Raw genomic sequence first — 21,846 nt, forward strand, 5'->3', positions numbered from 1 at the left:
GGAGAAAAACTGAACTAAAGAAAGACTGTAAAAAAAATTTCAAATGAAAAATAAACTAGAAATTTAGATGGAGCTAGAGCTGTGGAAAAGTAATGAGATGCTTAGTCACCTGGTCATGGTTATGGAAGCGTGGAAATTGAAAGACCAATACAAAATCATTGTAAAAAAGTTCAGAGTGGTTTACATGGAGACGTACATTGGAGGCCAAACAACACTTATGTCTTGTCTAACGCCAGCCTTACACCAAGACTTACACAAAAACAAGGTTACAATTTGACCTGGGGAGGGGTGATTGTAAAGAAGTTAAACAGTAAGGTACTTTAGTTTAACGTGGAATGAAGATCAATTCACAGTAACCTTTAAAAAATAATCAATCAATAAAAAATGTTTGCAAGCAGAAGCCTCAGGAGGAAGTACAGACATTCATCCCAGCTCATTCCAGATGTCAGAGAAAGCAAACCCTAAAGCACCTGTCTGCCAGAAAGTATATTTTAAATATTTGCTCCACAGATTTCAAAAGAAGAGGAAAAGATGTACAGGTACACATTTCTATGGCAACTGTATAGTATCGAATTCAAATCCAAAGAGCAGAAAGATATTTCAAATTCTCTCTCTTTTTTTTTTTGGCACACCGCACAGCATGCAGGATTTTAGTTCCCCGACTAGGGATCGAACCTGTGCCCCCTGCAGTGGAAGCGCAGAGTCCTAACCACTGGACCTAAAGGGAATTCCCTCAAATTCTTAATTCGTATTCCTAATGTATTTAAATCAAAGCTTTTTTTATTATCTTTTAATAACTGACAGATTATTTCTCTGCCTGGATTGAGAGAAGAGCAAAAAAAAGTGATAATTTTTAGATTTAAGTAGAAAATTAGTATAAACATATAGGCAGATATCAATATTGCAGAACAGTGTGAATAGAGTAGGCCTGTGTTTTTACACTGATTTCCAAGTGGAATGTAAACACACATCAATTAGCTATATTTTCCTCTTTTAACAGTTTATTTTTTGAGAAGAACTTGTACATGAAGAATGTTTGCTTGAAAACTTGTTATTTCATTGAAATTGCATTTGCCTTTCCTCTCCTCCCTTAATGAACACCATTATGATAAGCATATTTAGTGAAATATTATGAGAATTTGTGTGTTTAGAGAGTATCTCTGAAGATGTATTACACACAGCCGCCATTTTCTCTTGCCTGTGCTGCCCTAAAAATCATTTTAACCTCACCATGAACAAAGATACAAATATTAAGCTAAACCCATCGGAGGCCTCACTGATATGGAAGAACAAGAGATCATGTTACCTAGAAATATATCTCTGTGAAATGTTCACATTAAACAGCCATCGCCACAAAGTGCCTGGAAAGCAAGGTCAGTTCCTTGTTTAAATGAGAGTTCACAATTTCAGTTAAAGAAAGAATAAGAAAACTAACTCCTCTACTTGTTCATAATCATTAGCATTTCACTGCTGCTAAATCATACTACATAGATGTCTCCCCTTCTGAAGATCTTTGAAGAAAAAGCTCCTTCCAACTGCCATAGACATTTTAGTTTCTAGTAACCTCAGAGTTTCAAAATATCTTTACATCTTAGCTAAATCCTTCAGCTGCAGTTTACATCCCTCTTCTCAAGATGAAAGTACTCTGTGTTAAGGTGTGTTGAGTCACTACAGTCAGAACCGAAGAAGGTAGAGGGACGTTAACCTGAGGGCAACTGTTGATGACACTGCCAGACTCGGCTGAGGTTCTAGGGGGGAGATACGACCATGTTAAGGGAGGAAAGAAGGAAGAAACTGTGAATTATAAATTGGATACACACCTGTCCTGAACCCAGTGAACTCTGAAACCTTTGAAGAGAGCCAAACTTCTCATGACCAAAAAAGTAGATGGTTTGAACTTAGTTCCCTATTTATGGGAGAGAAAGGATCTACTCCATAATAGAATTAACTTCATTAAACGGGCCTGAGGCTTGCTATTCCTAGCCAAGAAATTATAGACTACCACATGCTAAAATGACGTGAAAGAAAATTCTGGGAATATTAGAGCTATCACAACTAGGGAGTTAATGTCCAAACAGCAAAACTGACCATTTTTTTCTAGAAAAGCATTTTTAGTGGTTTAGTTGTTATGGTAGCCAAAAAAGATATTTCGACAGAGCGATTTTCTTTCTAACATTCTTAATAAAAACTTGATATCTTTACAACTTCAGGAACTAGATCCCCCAAAAGTGAGGAAGAACAGGTTGTTTCCAGTTTGCAAGGCCCACTGAAGTTGATTGTGGAGTGCTGATTCATATTGACATGTGATATGATAGTAGGAACACAACCCTGAGTTTCACAAAGTCCTCTCCCATCTGTAATTCACTGTCCCATCTTGTGAGAAACAATCTACCCCCACTGCTTCCCAGACTCAGCTGCCCGACGTAAAATGCGATTAATAACCTCTCATGGTTGTTTTAAATATGAAATAAGACATATAAAACATATAAACAACATATAAAATCCTGAATATTAGCAAGCCCTCAAGAAATGCTAGCTTCCTTCATTCGCCTAAGGCTATCTCAAAGACAATGAGGCTGAACAGTTGAACATAGAGATCAAACATCACCTGTAGGGGACTGTGGTGAGGAATCTTTTCAAAGTGTGACATGATTAAGAAATGAATTTTAAATACTAGAGAACAAAGTGAATAGTTTCAATAGGAAATAAAGCAAGTCTGTAATCTCTCATGGTTGATGTGATGAACTATTCATCTAAACTAGGAAAGAGAATGTGTGTATCAAAGTCTTTCCAAATTAGGGAGAACTTGAAGGACTTGACTCTGGAAAGATAAATAGCGGAAAGCTTCTCTTATTGCCAATTATCCTAGTTTCAAAAGATACATTGAAAACAGCTTAGTTAATACAGGACATCATCAGAGTAGTTTGGTGGATAATTCCAAGTTGTCTATTACTTCATGTTTATTCCCGTGTCTTGAAGAAGCAGAAATAAGAATAAATCAACACTGATGTTTGTTTTCTTTTTGATTGGTAGAACAGACCTAAGTGTCTAAGAGTAGATATGATAAGGGGATATAGCTTCTGATGAAGACACCATAATAAATGGGATAAAGAAGAAGGATGCTAAATCTGTGCTATCCATTTATCTATTGATCTATCCATCCATCCGTCCACCTGCCCACTTACCCAAACATTCAGTAAGTATGTTTATTTCCTGTTTCAATATAAAACATGATGCCGGATGCAATGGGAAAACAAGGGTCTAAAAACAAGAGATTAAAAATATAAAGAGACATATATGCAGATAATCAGAGGAAAGGGCAGTAAATGGCAAATGTCATGCAATATCCAAAAGTTTTAACAGAAATAGGGTAGTAAAAGGAAAAATGTTCCTAGCAAGGGTGATAACAAGGAAAGAGAGGGAAAAAATGATGGGGCACCTGTAAGAGTTTGAACATTAATTATTTAGCAGGGAGAAAGCCACAGAAGGTATCTGAGCCGAGCAGTCATGGGCTCTAAGCTGTGTTTAATGAAGATGCATCTGGCAGAACTGATTAGAACAGCAGTGGTGTGTGTGCACATGGTGTGTTTTCTCCAATGAAGCACTACTGGATGGAGATCAATTATGGGGTGTGTTGCCAAGTAATTCATTATAAAAATTACAAAATCACAGTTTTAAAATGATTTCCCGTTTTTGTAGTAATCTAAGCATATTCAAGGTTATTCCTAAAAGATGTCAGTTTACCAAATGCTTTATTCAATAGCAGAGAAATAGATGGAGGATATCTGGGGCCCAGGGAATGGTGTGAACTTGAACACACCCATAGGAGTGTGCCTGCTTGGGAAAGTCATCTGTCTTGGGGGCTCTGGCAGGCTCAGAGGTAAAGACCAATCAAGTAGAAGACAGCAACTAGAAGTCAGGAGGACCTTGCAAATAAGAAGCTTCAGCAACCTTAGAAGATATGAAGGAATAAGGAGCTAAATAAGACAGTAGTCTAAATGCAGAGGGAGAAGTATATAGGTGAGAAACCACCAAAAAAATCTTGGTAAAGTCACTAGTTGTAGGAGACAAGGAAGTAGAAGAAAGCAATCTTTCTTTCAAATCATAAGTGTAAGGGTAGGTTTTAAATGCTCTCAGGAAAGCTTTCAAATTAATAAATTAAGAAAATTTTCCTTGGAGTTTCAAATTAAAATTTCATAGCTATAAAGCAATATAAGCTTTATATACAATATGTTGCCATCCACTATTTTAAAATATTTCCATTTTAAATTTCATGGCACACATGTTTATTCTCAGCCACCACATCTGTTATCTAAAGCATTATGGATCCCAGCTCCATCAACAATAAAGAATAATCAAATTTCAAATACTTAGTCAAGAATGCAACCACAAATTGAAGCTTAATATCTACCAAATGTGTACCAGTCATCTGAAAATTGAGTTCACTGTAGGGACAAATAATTTTTTTTAATCTAGTAGGTATATAACATTAGGTCAACCACAATCTTTGTGTCTGCACTTTAATTTCCTTATCTCATTATGTTCCAGCCAAGCTCCTTCCCACTTCAGCCCTTCACACACGTGGTTCCCTCTGCTAGGACAACTTTGCCGTCATCCCTTGCCTAGCTCATGCCTACTCAGACTCAGGTTCCCCATATGTAACTTCCTAAGGAAACCCATTATCAGTGTCTCCCTCACCACCTACTGCACAGCTAGAGCCCCCAGAGGACCTCAGAGCATAGCCTATACTCTTACATCCAGCCTATACTTTTCCACTAAGCACAGTAGGCACAGCGTCTACAGCCAATGAAAATGTTTTCATCTTAACTGATTATAAAGCCAGAAGAAAAACAAATATAATAATGAATATATAATAATAAATCTAGCCTGGATTATATTCATCTTCATACCCATGTAGTCAAAAATCTAATTTTCTTTGAAGGGACCCATGAAGGCAAAAATGCCTAAGGGACCATAAAAGTCATAATGTGGGGCTTCCCTGATGGCGCAGTGGTTGAGAGTCCGCCTGCCGATGCAGACGACACGGGTTCGTGCCCCGGTCCGGGGGGATCCCACATGCCGCGGAGCGGCTGGGCCCGTGTGCTCCACAACGGGAGAGGCCACAGCAGTGAGAGGCCCGTGTATCGCAAAAAAAAAGTCATAATGTGTATCTAGTTACTTTGTAGTATTTCTTCCAAGAAAAATAACCCGGATTGTTTTATTTTTTTTGAAAGCTGGATGATGGTACCTATTTGGGAATAACTGAAATAATGAATTGCTTAAAGCACTTAAACAGTATCAGGCACACAGCAATAAACGTTATACGGGTGAATATAATGAAATTATATTCATTTTGAAAGTACCACATTTCACACATTTTGAGAACTGTCTCAGTGCATTTCAAAGTTAGTTTTAGTAGACTGAAAGTAATATACATATATTCTTAACTTTCTGACAAATGTCCAAAGATGGGCACATGTACCCAAAGAGGTTCAAGCAGGCTGGAGAATTACTTGACATAAACAGAACTGAGAACCAAGAGACAGAGAAACTACTACAAATTTCTAACTTCATGATTTTATTGGTGTATTAGTTTGCATGTACACTGTAACAAATTACCACAGACTTTCTGCATTAGAACAATGCAAATTTATGATGTTACAATTCTGTACATTAGAAGTCCTGTACAGGTCTCACTGGGCTAAAATCGTGGTGTCAGCAAGGTTGCATTCCTTTCTAGAGGTTCCAGAGAAGAATCAATTTCCTTAACTTTTCTAGCTTCTTAGAGACCAGCCACATTCCTTGGCTTTGGTCAACTTCCTCTATCTTCAAGGCCATCAATGAATGGTAAATTGAGTCTTTCTCACATCGAATCATCTGACTCCCTTTTCTGCTTCCTCTTTCACTTCTAAGAATGCTTATGATTACAGTAGGCCTAAATAGATAATCCAGGACAATTTCATCTCCTCTAAACCCTTATTTGAATATAGCTACAAAATCTCTTTTGGAATATAATGTAACATATTAAAAGGTTCTGGGGATTAGGATGTAGACATCTTTGGGGGAGGTGAGCTGGTATTATTCTGCCTACTACAATCAATAACGAATATATACAAAACAAAAATAGAAAAGAAGCGTTAGCTTAAAAGAGCTCAAACACAGCAAAGATATGCTTTGAATTTAATAAAAGCTAATTACTAATCTAAAAACTCACATCAAATCATTTTAGCACATGCAACTTTATCTTATTTTTCTCCCTGAATATGCTCATGATTCAAATTTAAGTAGACCAGCTTTGCTGTCGTATGAAACAGCAGAAAATAATACAAATAATCTATAAAAGGATCAAAGAAGAAAATCTAAGAATTCATTTGCATAGTATATTTAACATTTCTGGATTTTCCAGAATACAGAAATACATCCAATAATTTAGGAAAGGAAAATGTAAACTTTAAATATCTGAACTCTCCATTCAATCAATACTTCACTGTTGCTAACGGACTATATTACTTAAAATATTGAAAATGTTTGTCTCCAAAATTAAGTTTAGCCAATAGAAGTAGTACAAGCATCAGGCTCATTACCCACATGGGCAGGTGGGTGGAGATATTTATACCTAACTAAAGAATAATTAGCCATCACTTTCTATTGTCAATTTATTCACTAACAATGTGAATGTTGATTATATAATTCAAAGTTGACACCTGCATAGATCTGGTTATCAGGAGCTCCAGGCATATCATTAATTTATTCAATGCTGGTCCTAGGAACATTTAGCCAATTGAGTTTAATTTCAATCCCTGTTGACCTCTGGCCTGGCTAGATTTAAATCATAACACTGAACACATGAGAAGTAAAATTATTGTAATGAAACATATATAAGCAAAAACACAGATTAAGATTAAAATGAAATTCTGATTTGACTCAAATAGTGGACATAATTTTTAAAAAACCCACTGTTTTTCAATTGGTTTTTGAAAATAATTATGAAGAAAGCCTGAAAATACATGAGGGAAGACATAATTTCACATTAAACAAAATAGTTTAATGAGTTCAAATAATTTCCTCAATCAATTAAAATAATCTTTCATTATCTCTAATGATCAAGATCACTAAACTTCCGAACAAACCGGTGAAATGTAAAATAAAGTGCTAAAATAACCAGAATCCAAATAAATTACATGACACTTAGAGATTATCCTTTAATTTAGAATTTTTAATTATACTCCAATAGGCAATAGAAAAAATTGGTTTTCCTTGTTATTAGACTAGACAATGACTAACATTTACATAAGTTGCATGATCGTCAAATATTGTTTCATAACAATGAAGAATTTCTAAGTCAAAGATAAATAATGAGAACCCGCTGTATAGCACAGGGAACTCCACTTCGCTGTACAGTAGAAACTAACACAACACTGTAAAACAACTATTTTCCAATTAAAAAAAAAAAAGAAAAAGAAATTCTAAGTCAATAACTACTAAACTTCTAAGAGGTCTAAGACATTAACTTCTCAATAGGTTTCCTCTCCTTCTGGAACACTCCAGCTCCAACCTACAGGCCTAAAATAGCCCAGGAAACATAAAACAACTCAGATCTACAAATCTGGCAGCACTCACTGATAGAAACTCCTTGTACATGGGCCTAGGTTAACCTGGCACATATCAGTTAATATGACACTAAATCAAACTAAGAATATTAGTGCAGAGAATGGTTATTCCAATGAATAGGAAGTTTCTCTGTCATGTTTCACTTATAAATAGGTTAACATTGTTCTACCTAACAGACAATTTCGTAAGATAGTGAAGGGAATCAAATATAAATTTCTACAACAATTAACTTTGATACTTCAGAAATATCTAAATTTAATCATCAGTTTGGCTGTCCTCCACCTCTTCTATGTATACCATTGTAAACAAATGATGAAATATGCAAGAAGAGATCACTATGCTGATAACCCCTGGAGAGAAGTTTTCCTCCTCCTCTTTCTTATAGAAATCCTGCTGCATTTTTCAACATGTAAGTCAAAAGACATGTCCTACAAAAAACCTCCCCATATGGGCCTTAACAGAAGTAATCAGTACTCCCCTTTTCACCAGGAACATGGTGCTTATATTTCTAATAACATATTTATTTCATCCTACTTCCTAATAGATACATTTGTAAGTAGGCAACTACAACAGCCTTTGCTTGGTCTTCATTACCCATATTAAGTTCTCATTATTTCTGAATCACCAGGTAGCACCTAAAACATCTTACACATAATACATCTTATACCCATAAGGCAAGAAATTACCATATCATCTCTCTGTCACGGAAGTTTGGGTCTTCCTGAGACCTTTTTTTATGATTTTAAGGAATAGATAAAAACAGGATCCCTCTTGTTCTCCCACCAAATCAGCTCCTCCTTCCCAACTTTGCTATTTCTCCCAATGGCAAAACCACTAAGACCTTAGAGTATCCTGTGAGTCTTCTCTCTCATTCACCTACACTAGTCAATCCTGCACTAATTCCTCCACAAAATCTTTTGCATTTGTTGCCACTACTAATGTCCTCTGTCAGTCCCTCTTTTGCTTTTACTGAGACTTACAACAGGCTCCTAACCAGATGCATTTCCACAATCAATACTAAGATGGGATCTAATAACTGAGTTTCAAAATATTTGGAGAAAAAAAAAATCACACACACAAAGTAATAGCTGGATATTTTAAAAATCCTCTATCAGTTACTGATAGAAATAAACAATTTCAAAAAAAGAAATTAACAATATCAGTAGGGATATAGGAATCACCAGGGACATAGAACAGTGTGAAACAATTTAGCATAAGTGATTTTTACAGAACATTTCACAATAAATTCAGAACATAACATTTTCAAGTGCACATGGAAAATTTACTAAGATAGACCACATTTGGGGCCATAAAACAAGTCTCAGAAAAGGATCAAAATCATTGAATCAAGAGTATGTTTTATGACTGCAAGGGTACTAAATTTAGAAACTGATGATAAAATATCTAGAAAACTACATAACTGGAAATTAAGTAGTACACTTCAAAAAAAACCCATAGGTCAGAGAAGAAATCACAAGGGAAATATTTTCTAATTCAGACTAAGTGATAATAAAAAGACAAAATACCAGAATTTGTGGAATGCATTTGAAGTATTGCTAAGATGGAAATTTATAACTTTAAATGACTATATTAGGAAAGAGAAGTATTAAAATAAATTTTCAACTTGGGAATCCAGGAGAATAACAAATGCTACAAAAAGGAAGTAAAAGAAAGGAAATAAAAATAACAACAGAGATCAATAAAACAGTAAAAAGACAAACAACAGAAAAAAATTTAAATTTGAAGCCTGTTTCCTTAAAAATAGTAATAAAACCCTCAGCAAGACTTAATAAAGAAAAAAAGAAAAAACAAATTACCAATATCAGGAATATAATAAGAGACATCAGCACAGATCTTACAGAAACTAAAAGAATTAAAAAGGGGATATTACAAAAAGCTTTAAGCCAATAAATTTGACAACTGCAATAAAATGGAAAAATATCTTAAAAGGCACACAGTAACAAAACTGACTCAAGAAGAAGTAGAAATTCTGAAAAACCATACATCTATTAAAGAATTCAGGTTTAAAATTAAAAACCTTCCCAAAACAAAAACTACAGGCACAGAAGATTTCATTGATGAATTTTATGCTACATTTACAAAGAAATAATACAAACTTTACACAAATGTTTCCCAAAAATAAAAGGGAAACACAACTCATGTTAAGAGTCACTGTTATACTAACATTCAAATCTGATAAAGACATTACAAGAAAAGAAGTTATAAACCAATACCTCACCCACATAGATGCAAAAATTCTTAACAAACTATCACTAAGTCAAATCCAGCCATATGTAAAAGGAGAAATACGTTTTGACAAATTGGAATTTATCCCAGGAAAACAAGGTTAGTTTAATATGTACTGAAGGTTCCAACCAGTTGATTAAGACAAGGGAAAAAGAAAAGAAAGAAGAAAGCAAAACTGTCCTTATTTGCAGAGGACATGATCATGTACAAGGAAAACTCTAAGTGCAAGGAATAAACAACAACAACTACTAAAAGCTACTACAACTAATAAATGAGCTTAAGGTTACAAAATACAAGTTTAATATACAAAAAAATCAATTGTATTTATACCTACTAGAAAAGAATGTTGGAAATTCAAATTTTAAAGTTATTTTATATAACATCATAAACTTAAAAAATAGGAATAAATCTAAAAAGGATGTGCAAGACCTGTTTGCTGAAAATTACAAAACATCATGAGAAAAGTTAAAGACAACCTAAATTAATGGATAGATACACCATGTTCATAGATTGGAAAATATCATCAATATTAAGATATCCATTCTCAAATTAATCTATACATTTAACATAACCCTATCAAAACACCAGTAGGTTCTTTTCTAAGATTGACGAGCTGATTCTAAGATGTATAAAGGAATTCAAGTGCTCTATAGATAACAAGACGAGCAATAAATTTTTATTAAATTAAAAAAGTAGAAATAAAGGCAATCACTTTGAGAGATTACAAACTTTATACCTCACCTTCTGAAGCTTTTATGAAAAAGCTGGGCATTTGATATAATTATCTAAATGCACAGATATGCGGTTCTTTTGCATTTCTCCCCAATGACAGTTTTATGATTTTATAATAGACTACTGCATATTCCTTATGCAAAGAAATGACTTACACAGTGCCAATACTGATAAATATTTACTAAAAGAAAAATGGGGTTGTAATCTAGTGTTAATTAGTGGATAGGCTATGACATATAACATGTATAGAGATCATATAGTGTTTTATCTATAAGTTCCATAACAGATTCTACTGTACTGTCTTTAAAAAAAAAATTAAAGGGCATCCCTAACTTTTACTATTGGCACAATTTACATCTTTCAATTGCACTAGACCAGCAATTCTCAAAGGGTGTTTGGGCACCATCCAAGACCCCTTAATTATAATACTAAAATGTTACTTGTCTTTTCCACATTCAATTTCTCATGAATGTAAAATGCAGTTTCTTCAGGCATTACATGACAGGTAATATAACAACAGATTAGATGAAGAAGCAAAACTGAAAATGCAGCCATCTTCTTTTAAGACAGCAATTAAAGAGATTTCCAAACGTTCAAAAAACAAAGTCACTCTTTAATTTTTTTGTATTGAAAAACAGTTAAATTTCATTGATTTTTATGTTAGTATGAATGGATTTATAATTATTATTTTAAAGGTATAAATATTTTCAAATACCCAGTTTTAATTTTTAATATGATAGATATTGATATACACAATGTACATTAATAAAAGATCTTTGAGTTCTGAAAAATTTTAAGAATGTAAAGTGATTCTGATACCAAAATTTGAGAATCACTGCAAGCAGTAATAAACAATTTTTAAATGGTATGTATAGAGATAATAATCCTGATCACTAAAATAAAAAACAAAAAATTATTTTAAAAAGAATTATCATATGTTAATGTTTAGTTTTTCTTAGTGGGACACTATATGACTCCTCTTTCTGGTTCTTAATAAAGTTCAGCAAGAGAAAAAGCCTTGGACCTCCCTGGTGGCACAGTGGTTAAGAATCCACCTGCCAACGCAGGGGACACAAGTTCAATCCCTGATCCGGGAAGATCCCACATGCTGCGGAGCAACAAAATCTGTGAGCCACAGCTACTGAACCTGTGCTCTAGAGCCCACAAGCCACAACTACTGAGCCCACATGCTGCAACTACTGAAGCCTGCACGCCCTAAAGCCTGTGGCCACAACAAAAGAAGCCACCACAATGAGAAGCCCATGCACCACAACAATGAGTAGCCCCTGCTCACCACAACTAGAGAAAGCCTGCGTGCAGCAATGAAGACCCAACACAGCCAAAATAAATACATAAATAAATAAATTTATATATTAAAAAAAAGCCTAAGGCCAACACAACATAAGATACACATAGGATTCCTATACCTGATGCTATTTTTCTTCTTCCCATTATATCCATCCCTAGTAGAACCAAACAGAAAGGTAATTTTCCATGACTCTTGTCTAACTTTTAAAGTTAAGTATTGCCTACATATTAAACCCTGTGCCGTGCTCTCCCAAACTCTCCTTCCCTTACTCTACTGCTTTCAACAACGTGCTTATAACCTCATATATTACATAATTTACTTACTTATCACATTTATTTTGTCACCCCACTCAATATAATGTAAGGTAAATGAGAGTAGGATTTTTGGGACTTTCCTGGTGGTGCAGTGGTTAAGAATCTGCCTGCCAATGCAGGGGACACAGGTTCAACCCCTGGTCCAGGAATATCCCACATGCCATGGAGCAACTAACCCCGTGAGTCACAACTACTGAGCCTGTGCTCTAGAGCCTGCGAGCCACAGCTACTGAGTCCACACACCACAACTACTGAAGTGCGTGCACCACAACTACTGAAGCCCACGTGGTCTAGGGCCCACGTGCTACAACTGAAGCCTGCACGCCTAGAGCCCATGCTCCGCAATAATAGAAGCCCCCGCAATGAGAAGCCCACGCACCACAACGAAGAGTAGCCCCCGCTTGCCGCAACTGGAGAAAGCCCACACGCAGCAACGAAGGCCACCCAACGCAGCCAAAAAAAAAAAGGAAGAGTAGGATTTTTTTTCTCATTTACTGATAATATCCTTAGCACCTATAATAGTACCAAAGACAAAAGAGACACAAAGTAAATATCTGTTGAATGAATTAATGGGTATTTTACTGAAGTAAAATATAAATTTTGGCATTTTACCAGGGAAGAACAAGCATGTCTTAGCAAATTAGCACTTGCAAATGGACAACAGACACAAATGCTATCTATGTACACAGGAGGGATACAGTAGCTGAAGGAGAAATTCTCAAGGAGAAACAGTTTTCTCTTCTAGACCCAGAAATGAAGATAAGGAGACAAGAGACAAGGAAAGGAGACGAATTTGGAAATTCTGTAGTTCAAACCAGAGCCAAGAGAAACAGAATTTTTTCCCCAAACATAAGATTCCACAAATATAAACAAAGAAAAATAAAAGAGTAAGAGCAGTTAACACACCTCTCTTCTCCCGATGTATTTCTTCCAGAAGCTGCTCCTGTCTTTCTATCTGTTCAAAGAGACACTGAAGCTCAGCCTCCTTGTTTTCAGTCATGTTCCCGAGTTGTTGTCTGCACAACATCAGCTGGTGCCGTAGACTTTTCTCTCTGTTTTCTCTCTCTCTCAGTTCCTCACAGAGCCATTGAAGTTTAGTCTAAAAATATGACAGTTATATCTAATTTTTTAAAAAATCTAGAAAACAGTAGCATTCCAAAACATGAGAAAGTCATGATAATCTGAATTTAGACAATAACTAACAAATTTAAGCAAAATTTTAAAAGACCCATAATGTTTTAATTTGCATAATGGTTTATATCAGTTAAAAGTTGGTGCAGAAATGATTTCCTTGGATTTTTATAAAATATTTGGTATACTCTATCATCTTTGGAAAGGCAGTACTACAGAAAAGTTTGGCCTCCTAAACTTCCAGGTGTAATACAATTAACCCCCTAATTTGATATATAAAGCAGTCTGGTACAAGCATTTGAAGATCCAAAACACCCCATAATAGACCTAGAAACTGGTTATGAAGGGAATTTTAGAGATTAAAAAATAAGATAAAATTCCTAGTTTTGTTTCTAAAAATGCATATCCCCAAGGGTCCAGCTAATCAGGTAGAGAGAGAGATTCTGTATGGCATGAGGCAGATAAAGTCTGCATTTGTCCACATTTAAAACTAGGAAATTCAATCAAAGCAACTCTCTTTTCCATGGACTCTAACCTCACCAACTCTAATACTTAGATATTTAAAACAGGGATGAGAAAAGAAATCTTTCTTCCACCTTCAATAGAACAGAATTTCAGTCGGGTCTTAGGACCTTCCCAAGTGAGACTATCATCCAATTTCTAGTTGATTTTAAATAATCTAAACAGTCTTCACCTCAAAGAAGCAAAATAGGGGAAGTCATGAACTAGAAGGGAAAATGAGATTAAGCAAAGGGACAATTTCCCTGAATAGCATGAATCCATAAGCAAGAATGTTCTAGGCCTCTAGAAGTCTAGAAGGTTCTTAGGACATGCCCCAGTATATTAAAAGTAGCTGTGATAGAATTAGCCTATGATGAAGCAGAACTGGGATATGGCCCTTAGACCGGGGTCTCCCCACATACATCAGCTTTCAAACATCCCCAGAAATGAAAAACAAGGCAGTTCCTTTGGTCAGAAGGTCTAACAGATGGTGACATAGAACAAAATACTGTCATTAGTCAAATTATGCATAAATTATACACTTATATTGTAAGGTAACAAATGTATAATATGTTGGGTGAAGAAAAATGGAAATCATGCTTATAAAGGCATGATTTATTAATAACAAAGCACTTTTGATCAGACCAGAGCTTATGTTAATGAGGTGGCTTAGGGTGGGGCCCCCAGATAGCCTCCGTAAGGGGCTGATCATTAGAGAGTTGAAACTTACAATCCTACTCATCAACCTCTAAGAAGCGGGGTGGGGGACAGGCAGGGGAGGACTGAAGATTAAACTCTATAAAGACTCCTGAACAATGAGATACGATGAGCTTCCAGGTTGGTGAATACATCCACATGCCAAAAGAGTGATGCACCCAAAATTCCAGAGACAGAAGTTCAGTACTAAGGACCCTTTGGGACCTTGCCCTATATACCTCTTCATATGGCTGTTCATATGCATCCTTTATAATAAAGTAATAATAGTAAGTCAAATATTTCCCTGAAATCTGTGAGCCATTACAGCAAATTAATGAACTATGGGAACCCCAATTTGAAGCCAGCTCAGATAGAAGTGTAGGCAACCTAGGGACTCAATACCTGTGACTGGCATCTGAAGGTGGGGGAGGGGGAGTCTTGTGGGACTGAGACCTTAAACAGCAGGATCTGCACTAACTCTGGGTAGTTAGTGTCAGAGCTGTAATTAGGTTGTAGGGCACCCAGTTGGTGAATGCAAAAAATTGAAAAATTACTTGATGTGGAAAACTCAAACTTCTGGAGTCAAATATGTTGTGAGCAGAAACATCATAATAGTAGGTATTTCACAGGAAGGGCAGACCACTAGGAGTTTTCATCTTCACAGTTCTGATTTGCACAAGCTAAATTCTTGGTAACTGCAACAGAAATACTGGGAACTCCCACCTCCACCAACTCTCCACTAATAGGGTGGTCACTCTACTGCAGACAAAGCAAGCTAAGAACACTGAAGTCTCAACTGTAATTTCCCCAGATTGTTTATAAGGCTTCAGTTATGAATATAACTTATGAATAGATATTTTTAAAAATCTTCAACAAAATACTAGCAACCAGAATCCAGAAACATATAAAAAGGTTTTTACAGCATAATCAAGTGGGATTTATCCCAAGAATGCAAGGCTGCACTAATATCTGAAAATTAATTAATGTAATATGCCACATTAGTAAGAATTAGGGACATAAAGCCACATGATCATATCAAAAGGTGCAGAGAAATCATATGATGAAATTCAACACCCATTCACGATGGAGACATTCAACAAGCTAGGAATAGAAGGGAACCTTCTCAACCTGATAAAAGACATTTATAAAAACCCCACAACTACTATCATACTTAATGGAAAAAGACAATGCTTTCTCCCTAAGATCAGAAACAAGAAAAGAATATCTGCTCTCACCACTTCTATTCAACACTGTATTAGGAGGTCATGGCAGGGCAATTTTGCAAGAAAATGTAACAAAATATATCCACATTAAAAAAAAAAGAAGTAAACATATTTGCATCTTTTTTGCAGATAACATGCCCCTGTATAAGAAAATCCTAATGATTTCACTAAAAACATATTAGAATAAAATAGTTCAGCAATGTTGTAGTATATGAGGTCAATATACATAAATCAATTGTATCTCTATATACTTGAATGATCAATCCAAAAATAAAGTTAAAAGTCAACTGTATGTACAATAGCATCAAAAGGATAATATACTTAATAATACACCTTTAAAAAGAACTTCAAAACACACTCTGAAAATATCTGAAAGAAAAATAACTCTACAAAACACTGTTGAAAAAAACTTTTAAATACCTAAATAAATGGGACCATATCCCATGTACAAAGATCAGAAGACTTAATATAGTTTAGACAAAAATACTCCCCAAACATCCTACAGATTCAATGCAATTCCAATCAAAATCCCAGCTGGCTTTTTGGAGAAATTGACAAGTTGATCCTAAATTTCATATGGACATTCAAGGGACCCAGAATAGCCAAATAAAGTGTTGAAAAATAAGAACAAAGTTGGAGGACTCACTCTTACCCATTTCAAAGCTTACTACAGAGCTACTGTAATCAAAACAGTGTGGTACTGGCATAGGATAGACATATAGATCAATGAAATAGAATTGAGAGTCCAAAAATAAAACTATACATATACAGTCAACTGACTTTCAACAAGAGTGCCAAAACAATCTGATGAGGAAAGAATAGTCTATTCAACCAGTGGTGCTGGGACAACTGAATAGTCACATGTAAAAGAATAGAGTTGAACCCATACCTCATACCACATAAAAAAATTAACTCAAAATGGATCAAAGACCACATGTAAAAGAATAGAGTTGAACCCATACCTCATACCACATAAAAAAATTAACTCAAAATGGATCAAAGACCACATCTAAAAGAACAGAGTTGAACCCATACCTCATACCACATAAAAAAATTAACTCAAAATGGATCAAAGACCTAAATGTAATTGCTAAAAATATGGCTACAAAATAAAATAAAATAAATAACTAAATAAAAATTTAAAAATAAATAAATAAAAATATAAGACTCCTAGAAGAAAACACGGAAAAGTCTTTGTGACTCTGGTTTGGCAATCATTTCTTAGACATTACACCAAAAGCACAAGCAACCAAAGAAAAAAGCTGATAAGCTGAACTTAATCAAAATGTAAAATATTATGCTTCAATGGTCACAAGTAACAAAGTGAAAAGACAACTCACTAAACAGGAGAGAATACTTATAGATCACATATCTGAGAAAGGACTTGTATCTAGGATATGTAAAGAACTCTAATAATAAATTAAAAGATAACAAATTGAGCAAAAGATCAAAATAGACATTTCTCCAAAGAAGATATATGAATGGCCAATAACCACATGAAAAGATGCTCAACATCACTAGCCATCCGGGAAATGCAAATCAAAACCACAATAGAATTCCATTTCACATCCAGCAGGATAGCTATAATCAAAAAAAACCCAGATGATAACAACTGTTAGTGTATATACAGAGAAATTAAAATTCTCATATACTGACAATAGGAATGTACAATGGTGTAGTCAGCTTGGAAAAACAATCTGGACTTTCTTCAAAAGCTTAAACATAATTACCATATAACTCAGCAATTCTCTCCTAGGTATGTACCTATGAGAAATGAAAACACACATTCACACAAAAAACTTGTACTCAAATGTTCATAGCAGCAGTATTCATGACAGGCAAGAAATAAAAATAATAGAAATGAACATCAACTGGTAAATGAATGTGGTATGTCCATACAATGGACAGTTATTTAGCAAGAAGAAGTAAAGTAACGATACATACTACAACACAGATGAACCTTGATAATATTCTGCTAAATGAAAGAAGTCAATCATAAAGGATTGCATATTTTATGATTCCACTCATAGGAAATGTCCAGAACAGACAAATCTATAGAGATAAAAGCAGATTACCTGTTGACTAGTGCTACAGGGAGGGTGGGATGGGCAGATAAGGATGTGATGGCTAATAGTCCAGATTGTCTTTTTGGGGTGATAAAAATGTCCTAAAATTCATGTAGTGATGGCTGCACATCTCTGTGAATATACTAAAAACTACTGAATGGTAACTCTAAATAGGTCAAATGTATGGTACATGAATTATATCTCAACTTAGCTGTTATGTAACAAAAGAAAGAGAGGGAGGGAGGGAGGGAGGAAGGGAGGAAGGAAGGGAGGGAGGGAGGAAGGGAGGGAGGGAGGAAGGAAGGAAGGAAGGGGAAAGTAAAAGGGGATAGATCAACAAAGCTAAAATTAAACCTCCCTGCAGAGACGAGATCTCGCTGACCTGGCTTTAGTACTTGCTATACAATTTTTAGGCCTCTGTCTTGTCTATATGTCACTAGATAAATACAGGAAGTCCTCAACTTAAATTAGGATGTGAACTTCCAATTATGACTACAGAAATTTAATTAAGTCTGCTTCATTTCCCAATATCCACCTTGAAATACTATTGCAAATAGAAAAAGAGAAAAAAACTTCCATAGCACAGAAAACATGGTCAATTCTGCCAGATTAAAGGAGCACTTTCTACTATAACATTCCACTAATGCATTTAGGAAGAAAACACGGTGAGGGTGAGGGATATACCATCATCCCCATCTAACCACAATATGAGAGACAAGGATGTGAACTGGACTGCTCTTTAGAAAGCATACTCTCTATGTAGAGTGGAGCAAGTATCGGAGGCTGGAAGTCAGGAGGCTGTTACAATATTCCAAACAAGTGAAAATGGTAAGGGTTGAGCCAAAATGTACGTATTTGGACTTAAATGTGAGGGGGGTAAGGAAGAGAAAGGAATCAGTATTGATGGCCAATTTTTAGCTTAAACTGAAACAGGAAACCTAGAAGAAGCAATGATTTAGGGGTTAAGAAGTTAACATTAGGATGAAACATATAGAAGTTGTTAGGAACAAAAGATACAGAAGCATAGATGACTAATTGGATATCTAATTATATATATATAGCTCTTAAAGCTCAAGAGATATGGCCAAGAGATACAAACTAAAGAATCAACAGCCTAAAGGAAGTTAACGGCATAGGAAGAGATAAAATAGCTCATAAAGAATATCTACAGAGAAAATAGAAGAGGGTTTAGAAGAGATAAACACAAGAGAATTTCAAAATAAAATGGAGATGTAGATAGAAAGTCGGGAGGAAAATACAAGAGTCTGGGGTGATAGAACCCCAAAGGAAGAAAATACTACAACAAGGTGGATATCCTCAATGTCAAACACTCAAAAGGAAGGGACAGGTATATCTAAAAATATACATTTTTGTCAAAAATAACTGCAGCTCAGCCCACTAGATCAAAATAGGACTGAAAGCATGAACACCAAACTGTTTATGGTGATTATGCCTTTATACCTACAAAAGATGAGTGTAAATATCGAAATTTTATTCTCAATATTGCTATATTTGTTACTGTTTATTTCTCCATTTAGCTATGTTAGTTTTTCCTTTAAATATTTAGGTGCTCCAACATTGGGCACATATCTACAATTGTTCTCTCTTCTTGTATTGATTCCATTATAATGACCTTCTTTGTCTCTTTTTATCATTTTTTGTTTACAGTCTATTTTGTCTGATATAACTAGAGCTACCCTTGCTTTTTTCGTTTTCTCTTTTTTTTGGGGGGGGGGGTTGGGTTACCATTTGCCTGAAATGTCTTTTTCCATCACTTCACTTTCAATCTATGTGTACCTTTAAGGCTAAAGTAAGTCTTTAATAGGCAGCATATTTCTGGATCTTGTTTTTTCCTATACATTTGGCTATTCTATGTCTTTTAATTAGAGAATTTAATCCATTTACATTTACAGTAATTATTGATAGGTAAGGGCTTACTATTGTCACTTTGTTAATTGTTTCCTGGATGTTTTGTAGGTTCCTTGTTCTTTTTGATTCTTATCCTGCTGTCTTTTTTGTGTGTGTTTTGTTGTCTTCTGCTATCAGTAGGCTTTGACTTCTTTATCATGTTGTTTTATGTAATTATTATAGGATTTCCCCTTGTGGTTACCATGAGGCGTACATAAAATATCTTAAATGTGTATCACCCTATTTTAAACTGATAACAACTTAACTTCAATAGAATGCATAAACTTTACACTTTTACTTCTCTTCCCCCTCACATTTTAGGTTATTGCTGTTACAATTTACATTTTTTAAAAAAATTCTTTAACTAAGATTGTATGGCTATATGTGTGTGTGTACAGTTAGTTACAATCTCCAAAATGAGAATGTATTCAATGCACTAAATAATAAAAATTATTCTAGACAATTATTCAGTAAGTTTGATACGGGTCAGTTGGAAAATGATTCTAAAACATTACTACTTAAGTCATTAATTTATTAATTGATATTAACTAGGAAAAATAAGGAAAAGCCTATGCTATCACTGCTTCTATATTAAAACTACAATCTGAATCTGTAGACCACACCTTCTATTAACCTCATCAATCTTTGCCAGCTCCTCAAGAAAAATAAATAAAATGAAAAGCTCCGGTGACTATCATATTATTATTGGTATGATGCACGGAAATAAGGGAAAGGTTAGATGTATAGTTTCTGGAAAAGATATATTTTCAACAAAGTCTTTTTGCTGTTTATTTGGCACCTCAAACATACACACATCTTTATTCTTGTATGTTAAAGAATTTAATATAATAAACCCTCAACACATTTTTCAAGAATTTTATAATAATATTCTTCGATTAAAATCTCCTAGGGAGTTTCCAAAACAACCAACATACGTGCATGCACACACACACCCACACGCACATTACAGCTAGTTTTGCACATCATGAGGCCCTGACACATGTAATTAAATGAACAATTAGATGCTGTTAATTTTTTTTGGAAAGACATAGCACCTTGCATCTAAGTAATAAAATAGAAAAAGAGAATGGTATCTTGAAAACAGAAAAAATCCAAAGTTCTTTTATTTTAATATATTAAGAAAGTTTAATTAATATTCAAAAGTAACACATTTAGGACCTGAACACTATCAATTTGAATTATAAAAAAATACAATCACAAAGAGGAAGGGCTGAAAGGATGTACATACAAAAGCCCTGATAACTCTATGCCATGTAGGCATGGTCCTAAACAGCAGCTTTCAGATGCTAATCCCCTCAGGATTAGTCTAAAATCAGATAATTAATATTATCACAGATGGCTAGGTATTAGAATATAAATTGATGTATTAATATGTTGGAGACAAGTAAATGAAATAACCTTGACATACAGAAGAAATACATACATGCAAGATGAAATCTGAAACAGATTAACCAGAAGGAATGCACTTAAAAAAAATCAAATATGGATTGATAAAAGGTATGAGGTTCACAGCTGACCATAAAAATCCTTGTGAGGAAAGAGTAAAAGGAGTCAGATTATTCAACCTCTTATTTACAGGAAGACCAACATGTTCTAGGACCAAGTCCCTATTAGATAATATTATAGGAGTTAATTTCATTGGTTTACATCAGAGACATCAAATGTACATGCTAAAGGTGCCAGATAGGAAACATCTGTAAAAGTACATAGAAAATATGTTCTCTTTTGTTTTTCTTGAAAAGTTCAATTCAGGCTACTATGTTACTATTTACCATTTTGAACCACGCATGGATACAAGAGATAAATCCAGTTCTCTTCAATCGACTTCAAAAAAAATAATGTGCAAGCCTAAAGATAACATCAAGTAATACTTTTCTTCCATATTGGGAGTCAACAGAAAATGATGGTGATTATGTCAAACGATAGTTAACTATACTAAGAAAGCTTAATGAACAGTCAAAAGTAACACATTTAGGACCTGAACATTATCAATTTTGAATATAAAAATGCAACCACAAAAAAGAAGGGCAAGAAGGGCACCACATCTAATGTGGTGTCATGTCCATGGTTCTTCTTCTTAACTCTGT

General features: G+C 34.8%; 1 protein-coding gene across 2 annotated transcripts in view; it reads right to left on the reverse strand.

Moving 5' to 3' along the window:
- The window catches only part of CEP128 (centrosomal protein 128), a 453,164-nt gene that overhangs the window by 223,385 nt on the left and 207,933 nt on the right, over positions 1-21,846 (reverse strand). For both annotated transcript variants that reach the window (XM_033416425.2, XM_004262299.3), the window contains one exon: positions 13,120-13,312. In XM_033416425.2, coding sequence (XP_033272316.1) covers positions 13,120-13,312 — 193 coding nt within the window. The remainder of the gene's footprint in view (positions 1-13,119; positions 13,313-21,846) is intronic.

The sequence above is a fragment of the Orcinus orca genome, chromosome 2 (genome assembly GCF_937001465.1).
Source record: "Orcinus orca chromosome 2, mOrcOrc1.1, whole genome shotgun sequence".
NCBI classification, from domain to species: Eukaryota; Metazoa; Chordata; class Mammalia; order Artiodactyla; family Delphinidae; genus Orcinus; species Orcinus orca.